This window comes from Myotis davidii, unplaced genomic scaffold, assembly GCF_000327345.1.
Source record: "Myotis davidii unplaced genomic scaffold, ASM32734v1 scaffold993, whole genome shotgun sequence".
In the NCBI taxonomy this organism is placed as follows: Eukaryota; Metazoa; Chordata; class Mammalia; order Chiroptera; family Vespertilionidae; genus Myotis; species Myotis davidii.
The window spans coordinates 2,196,931-2,204,430 of record NW_006285483.1 but is presented as its reverse complement, the minus strand read 5'-3'; the positions used below and the strand labels follow the sequence as shown (position 1 = coordinate 2,204,430).

The 7,500-nt window shown below is 53.6% G+C and overlaps 1 protein-coding gene across 2 annotated transcripts in view; it reads right to left on the bottom strand.

Moving 5' to 3' along the window:
- Positions 1–417: 417 nt before the first annotated feature.
- Positions 418–7,500, bottom strand: part of RNF43 (ring finger protein 43) — a 60,656-nt gene continuing 53,573 nt past the window's right edge. For both annotated transcript variants that reach the window (XM_006756201.2, XM_006756202.2), the window contains 4 exons: positions 6,896–7,057; positions 6,269–6,371; positions 4,071–5,420; positions 418–1,951 (listed from right to left, as the gene is read on the bottom strand). In XM_006756201.2, the coding sequence (XP_006756264.1) occupies positions 1,908–1,951; positions 4,071–5,420; positions 6,269–6,371; positions 6,896–7,057 (1,659 nt within the window). In that variant the 3' untranslated portion in view covers positions 418–1,907. The remainder of the gene's footprint in view (positions 1,952–4,070; positions 5,421–6,268; positions 6,372–6,895; positions 7,058–7,500) is intronic.

Sequence of the window (7,500 nt, the reverse complement as noted above, 5' to 3'; positions counted from 1 at the left end):
GGTCCCAGGCTGTGTGCAGGTGGGCATCCCAGGCTGTGTGCAGGTGGGGGTCCCAGGCTGTATGCAGCTGGGCTCCGGGTCCCGTTAGCATGTCCTCGATCACTGGTTACTTCCCACTTTGGAACATGCGTTCCCTCTGTTATCTCAGGGGAGCTCTGCAACAACTGTGAGTGGGCCCATTTTATGGGTGGAAAAGTGAGGCACAGAGGATTAGCCCAAGGTCACAAAGTGGCTGACGAGTCATAAATTGTGTGAAGCAAATAGCACCCCAGTAATACAGACCGAACCACCGTGAGAATCCAGTCATCCTTTCTCCTTCCCTGATCTCACTAAACCGAGCGTTTAGGGGCTTATAGCCCAGTTCTCGTTGCCAGGCCCCCCATTCCACCCTGTCCTTTCATGCATCAGAGCCTCGCCTCTGAAATCACAATTTATTTCTGTCGATGTGGAAGACACGGGTGTTACCCTGGGTGACAGTCATAACAGGACAAAAACCAGGAGACCAGACTGCATTTATGGATAAATATATTAGCAAATAAATACATTTCTCAACATAGTGCCTGATTCAAGCGTCTTTCTGTCTGGTTCAGATATAAATAACCATGTGGGTGCCTCGGTACCAGTCCCCACTGACTCTGCGGGAAGAACATTCCCAGGGGGGGTCCTGTGCCCGCTGTGCTCCCACATTCACATTCCAAATGGGATCACGCCTGAGGGGCCAGCAATGGTCAGGCTGCCCTGGGGTGAATGTCACCCCAAGGAGGCCCCTCGGCCCTTGCCCAATCGGTACCAGCTACTCAGACCAGACTTCCTGCTCCAAATCTACTCTCGCACTCACACCTGTGTCCCTGGCCTGTATGGCTTATACTGGGAAGTGAGCCTCTGGGAACATCTAAACCCAAGGGTCCCACTCTGCTGGTCCTCTGTTCTCCCCTGTTCCCTATCCCTACTCGGAGAGAAGACTCCCAGACAAGAATTCCTTGTCCTTGTTCACCTGTCTTTCTGCCTTTTCTACGTTTATTCCATCTTCCCTCTATGAAGTCCAACAGAAACCCTCTTCTTTCCGCCCACTTTGGGACTTTGACGTGGGAGATCTCCAAGGAAGTTATTCCCTCCACTACCACCAGCCCCACCTCCTGGAGAAATTGGGGCTGCTGGAGTGACAAGGAAGCTTGAAGGCCAGAAGCTCCACCTCAGGGAGAGAACCCCACACTCTGGCTTCCCAGAGCCTCCCCTCTGACTTAATATCGTGTATCTGAAAATTAAGGACAAGAAGGGAAAAACACATTCCCTCATGTACTGGGGCGGGTCCTGCAGTGTCCTCCCACCCTGCCCTGCTTTTAGGGTTCAGAGGTCACCACAGCTCTTGATCCTTTTGCAAAGAAGGAAAATGATAAGAGCCAGCGTTGGTGCTGATGCAGCAGCCTTGCCAAGCGGGAGCCAAACTGGTGTGCAGGACTCAGCCAGGAAAGGAGGCGAGGAGGGGTCATGAAATCAGCTGGACACATCGGCTGGTATGAACATGAGGCTTGGGACCAGGGAGACCTGCTGGGGCTGGGGGAAGGAGCAGCACCTTTATAACACCTATCTACCCATACCTAGCTTCCCGCTCTCAAAACACAGCCTTCCGGGAAACCAGCCCACACAGGCAGCAGCTGGTTCCCTGCCGGACACAGGCGTGCTGCACCGCACCTGTGTGCTGCAGACAAGCTCTGGAGCTGGGAGCAGGAAACAAGACCTCCTGCCACCCTCCATCACCGCTCCTCTTCCAGCGGTTCCAGAAAGGACGGCGAAAAGAGGGGTGTTTTCTGAGATCCTTTCTTCTCTCGGGAGCAGGCGTCTGTGCCGGGTAGGCCCTGAGTCATCCAGAGCACACTCTTGGTTGGAGGTAATTATCCCTGAACATCTCACACGGCCTGTTCACACAGCTCCTCAAGCTCCTCCTCCGAGCCTGCATTTAGAGAGAGAGGAGGACAGAGGTCACCGAGGGTCACACAGCCCCTTGCTTATACCACCTGCAGGAGAGTATGGCTGGGAGGCAACCACAGAGAGGGAGGAGTAGAGAGTGTGTCCAGAAGGGGTGATTGGATTGAAAGCTGAGAGGGGCCCCAGTGGGGATACAGGGTGGAGAAAAACAAATCTAGAGAAAGAGAAACACATAGAGCAACCAGTGTGTTACCAATACCTACTCTTCACTCATTCACCCTATAAATATTTATTAAGCACTCATGAATCTGGCCTGCCAACATGTGCCATATTGAAGACCAAAATGAATAAGTATGAACCTGGCAACCCTGTAGGAGAGAAGGCTTGTGTGCAAATGGGAATAATGCCAGCCATAGAGATGAACGGAGTAAGGCGAGAGGTCATGTCCCAGGGGAGTAATGAGCTGGTCCTTTAGGTAGGAATTGGAATTATGGGAATAGGAAGGCAGCAGAATATTCTGGGCTGCAAAATCCGCAATACGTGTCAAACCAGTTTGGCTAAAGCATGGAGCAGGGGAAGGGAAAGGGAAGAGTGGAAAATAAGGTTGGGCAGGAAGAGGGAGGCTAGATGGTGCTAGAGCTTTGAAGGCCAAACCAGGTTGGATTTTTCTTTACTGTGGACAAAACAAGACATTTGAGGATTTCTGGACGGCTGATTCGAGGAAGATGGCCCTGGCAGCAGCACACTTAAAAGAGTAAATGAGCTTGGCGTGTGTTGTTTAGTGGTTGAGCGTCAACCCATGAACCTGGAGGTCAGGGTTCAATTCCTGGTCAGGGCACATGCCCAGGTTGTGGGCTCAATCTCCAGTAGGGGGCGTGCAGGAGGCAGCCGATCAATGATTATCTCTCATCATTGATGTTTCTACCTCTCTCCCTTCCTCTCTCTGGAGAGAGGAAAAAAAGTAAATGTTTTACACTTCTCCCCAATAAGAGGGTAAATAGCTTAAATCACCCTGCTCAGGGAGACTGATAGCAGAAATCCAATTAGTGCCATTTGCCAACCACACCCAAGGACAGATGAGATTAAGAGAATAAATCTCATTTTGGTACATCAGCATAAAGCTGATGATTATCCTATTGAAATCCTCCCCCAAGTCCTCCCCTAAAAGCCCAGTCTTAAACCCCTCAAACAAAGGTCCCAGCAAGCACGCTCCTTCCCAGGAGCACCCCCTTGCCTTTCCCCTCCAGCTCCTTCTTTCCCCACAGGCATGCTTCTCCTAAACTCTAAGGGACCCCATGAGGCTTGCAACCAGGAGAGCAATGGGCAGTGGCAGTTCATCCCAGGCAAACCCCTTGAACCTGTCCCCAGGCTCCCTTTTCTCTGACTTCTTAGTGAGCCAAAGCAGCCCAGCCTAGGCTCAATTCCTTTGTTTCACTGTCCCCAGCTTTAATAAACAGCCTCTAAAATTCACCTGGATTCCTGTTGTGAAATTTTTCTGCAGGAAGTCAAGTACTACCAGACTTGACCATACAGTACCACCAGCCCTAGGCAGACCCTCTCAGGGACAGGTCCCCTTTCTGGTAACACCCCTGCCTGGTCCATAATTTTGCTTCTCAAAATATATCCAGGAACCATGTCTCCCTCCTGAGGGGGTCAACTTTAGTCCAGAACAGAATTCTCACCTGGATCTGGGGTGGAAATCTGACCCTGTCTACTTGACCCTGCTCTAGCCAGAACCCAGGAACCCAAGGCCACTCCCTCCTCCCTGGAGGGCCTGGACCCATCCACACACAGAGCCACACTTCCTGACCCCGGGCTCCATTCACAACTCAGGAGTCCCGAGTCCTAGCTCAGACCTTTCCAGATGCCCAAGGTCTTCCACCCCAGGTGTTTTCTAACATCTATGCCACACTAAGACTTCCCCTGAGACCTCCCTATGATCCGTAACCAAGGAATGACACCTGGCAGAGCCAGAGCGCTCTAGCCAGCATCCTAGGCAATGGCAGTAGTTCAGTATTTTGACTGTCACACCTGTTGTACACTTCTCAGCTCCCATCAACCCCTTGTCATTGGATTTCATTTGTTCTGCAATATACAGCTCTCATCTCCTCTCCCCACCACACCCGCTTCCCCTGAAAACTCACCAGGCTGGGCTGGCAGCACCTGGCAGTGTGGGTAAGGGCACGGCCTGACCTCTGGGGTGCCAGAATTCCATCTGGAAGGCCCTTCCCCAGGTGGGTGTGGTCCCAGGGGCTGGCGTGGAGTCAGACACAACCACACTGGCTGTGAACTTGGGTAACAGGCGCCTGGGGTTTCTGGTAGCATCCTCCTTTCTAGGCCCGGAGGTCCGAAGATCAATGGGTGGGCCTCTGGGGACCAAGGGTATGCCAGGCTGGGGTCATAATGGGGGGAAATCTGGCAAGTTAGGTGTGCAGTCAAGTCCTGGGGCCGAGAGGCTGGGGTAGGTTCTGAGGGACCCCCCCGCCGTTTCCTCTGTGGGTGTCGGACAGGGAAGCCAGATTTCTGCAAGTGGAAGAGACTGCTGGGACTGGGACTGGGGCTGGAAGCATCATTTAGGTCTGGGGCTGGCTCTGTGAGGGCCCCGAGCTGTTGTGGGAGCTGCCCAGTAGGGGCTGCTACGTTGGCTCTGGCAGCTTGCTGATCAGGAGAGGACGGCTCTGGCTGGGGCTGTGTCCGAGGAACAGCAGGCTGGGACTGGAAGACCCCAGTTTCAGCACCAGGCTTCCGGCCGTGCCACTGGAAGCGCTTTTTGTAGTGGTGGTGCCGATGGCGATGATAGTGGACATGGCTGGAAACCTGGGCTTCCCCTCTGGGCACCACCGAGTCCAAAGAACGGGGTCGCGAGGTCACACTGGGCTGCGTCTCCTCCCCCTGGGGCTCCCCTTCAGGGCTGCAGTATACCAAGGGGTCAAAGTCACTGCTGAGAGAGCTGCGGAAGGTAGAACTGCTGCCATGGATGCCTTGCAGGCTGATGTCTGTGCAGTTGACCATTGAGTCACTTGAAGAGCCATGACAGGGCCCCGAACTGGAGTCACTGGCCGGCCCATCTGCCAGGTAGCCACTGCGTTCTGTGCAGTAGCTTTCTGCAGACCCACTGCTGTCATGCGGCCTGGCCCGGCGTGGGGGTGCTGGGCAAGCGGCAGTGTGCTGTGCAGTACACTGCAGGCGGCTCAGACCCCAGCTCTGCGCAAAGGGGTGCTGGGCCACTGTCCGATGCTGCTGCTCGCCTGGAGCCAGGGGATGCGGAGCTCTGGGGAGGCGGTGGTGCCGGGGACCCACGCCTGGCTCCTGGGCGGGTTGGAAGGGACTAGGTCGTGAGGGCCGAGCCGCCGCCGTCCGGGAAGGGCCCAGCAGGTAGGAAGCAGGGAGGTGGTAGTGGGCATGACCAGGATGCTGACGAATAAGGTGGAGTCTCCGGCCTGGTTCCTGGTAAGACCGAGAAGGTGCCAGGGACTGGGAAAATGAATCTCCCCCTGGAAGAAAGAACCAAGAGCACAGGTGTTTGCACAGACCTCTGAGGGTGCATTCAGAAAGGCGTGGCTATCGCATACCTCTCTGAGCCTGCACAGCCTTACAGCCAGTCAGAATCTGGGCGACCGAGGACGTTCCTAACCTGTATGTGCCCTGGGATGCCCTCGCTCCCTCCAGTCAGGTTGTCCCCTGGGGTTTCCACTCTGCATGGCAACCCCTGCTCCCCTCCATCATGGGGGCTCCTTCACTGCAAGCACACACTGCACCTCTGGGTGGATTCAAAAAAGGCTTTCTTTGCCTCAAGATACTTCATTTCCATCTCTTAGGAAGTTGCCATAATATCCTGGTTTTGATAGCATAGGATTGTTTATTGCCAGAAAGTTGAAATAAATATACAAGTTCAGATTTAGACTCAACAAAGCTGTCATAAAAATACAAATAATTTTTAGAATAATAAAGATGTCTGCCCTGTGAAGGGCCCTCCCCCTCAGACAAGGCACTCCTGAACAGTACACAGCTTAGAGAACTGTTGAGGTAGTGCTGCTTCCTCCCAGCTTCAAGGCAAACCCCTCCCCACAGGGAAACCAGGTTCTAGACCAGGGATGGGGAACGTCCAGTCCATGGGCCATATGAGGCCTGCAAAATCATTTGGTTTGGCCCTGCCAAGGCATTAGGGGTGAGTTAATGAAATGTTTGACCCAAATAGCAGACTAATTTTAAGTTGATAATTTTGTATGGCCTGTGAATGATGTTATAAATACCCACATGGCCCTTGGCAGAAACAAGGTTCCCCACCCCTGCTCTAGACCCATCTGCCTGTACATAGGGCAGACCTTGGTCCGCCTCCTACCTACGATGTTGAACATGCAGAGGGGACAAGTCCGATGCTGATAGAGCCAGGGGTCCACACAGGCCCGGTGGAATTCGTGGAGGCAGGTAATGACTCGTAGCTCCTGGAGAGAACAAGGGGCCAAACCAAAGTTATCTGTAGCTACAGGAGTCGCCAGGAACCGGAACATCCCCCTAACTTCCTCTGGCCTCTCCTTTTGGTATCACCTACTTGCAAAAGACCTCCTAGTGGAATAGGAAAGGTATGGGCTTTGGTATAAAGTAGACCTGGATTTTGCCACTTAGCTGCATGACCTTGGGCAAGTTTCTTAACAGACAGTTTTCTGCTGTACAAAAAGGATAAAAAACTAATCTACCCTCACCCCTCATGGTCATGAGACTAAAAGGAGATAATGCATCTAAAGCACCCACTGCAGGGCCTGGCACATGGTACACACTCAACAAACAATAGTTCTCTTTCCTGGAAGACCAGGAAAATAACCAAACCTCAGGGATGTCCTCTACCTCTGCACCTTGAAGGCTACAAAGGACACAGATGCAGCCAGAGCACCCACACCAGCCTCCTCCCCCAAGCTCTAGTCTCCCTCCCCAGCCTGGTCACAGAGGTGACCCATGGTCTCTGCCTTACCTGGCCCTCAGAGAACTCCTCCAGGCAGATGGCACACACAGGGGCTGAGCTGCAGCTGCTCTCTGAGTCTGGCCACTCAGCCCGGGCCCTCCTACAGCTGGCCTGGTACCTCCTGGTGGCCAGCTGGCTGATGGCCCAGGCTGTTCGCTGCTGAAGGGAATCCTGGGAAGAAGGGTAGGGCTCAGAATGGGTAAGGGATCCTTTTCCCTCACCCCTGGGCCCCAGCTTGTACTCAATTCCCGGTCACCCTGATAGATCATGTGGTCGATTGGCTACCTTTGAAAGTCTGTCCCCTTTGAGTTCATATATGGCTCTGCCAAGCAGGCCAAGCCCTCCCACCCCACGCCCCCACTCATCAAGCTTCCCTTCCCTTGATGACCTGATGGAGAGAGTTTTTACCCAACTGCCTGCTTAACATCTCAACTTGGATATCCAATTGGCACGTCAAACTTGGTCCAGCTTCTTCCTCAAACACCCCAATGTGCCACAAACTGAATTCCCTAATCCCAATCACGCCCCCCCCGCCCCCGCCTGCAACCACATACCTGCCCTCCCCCAGTCTTCCCCATCTCAGTCAATGGCAATTCCATTCTTTGAATTGCTCA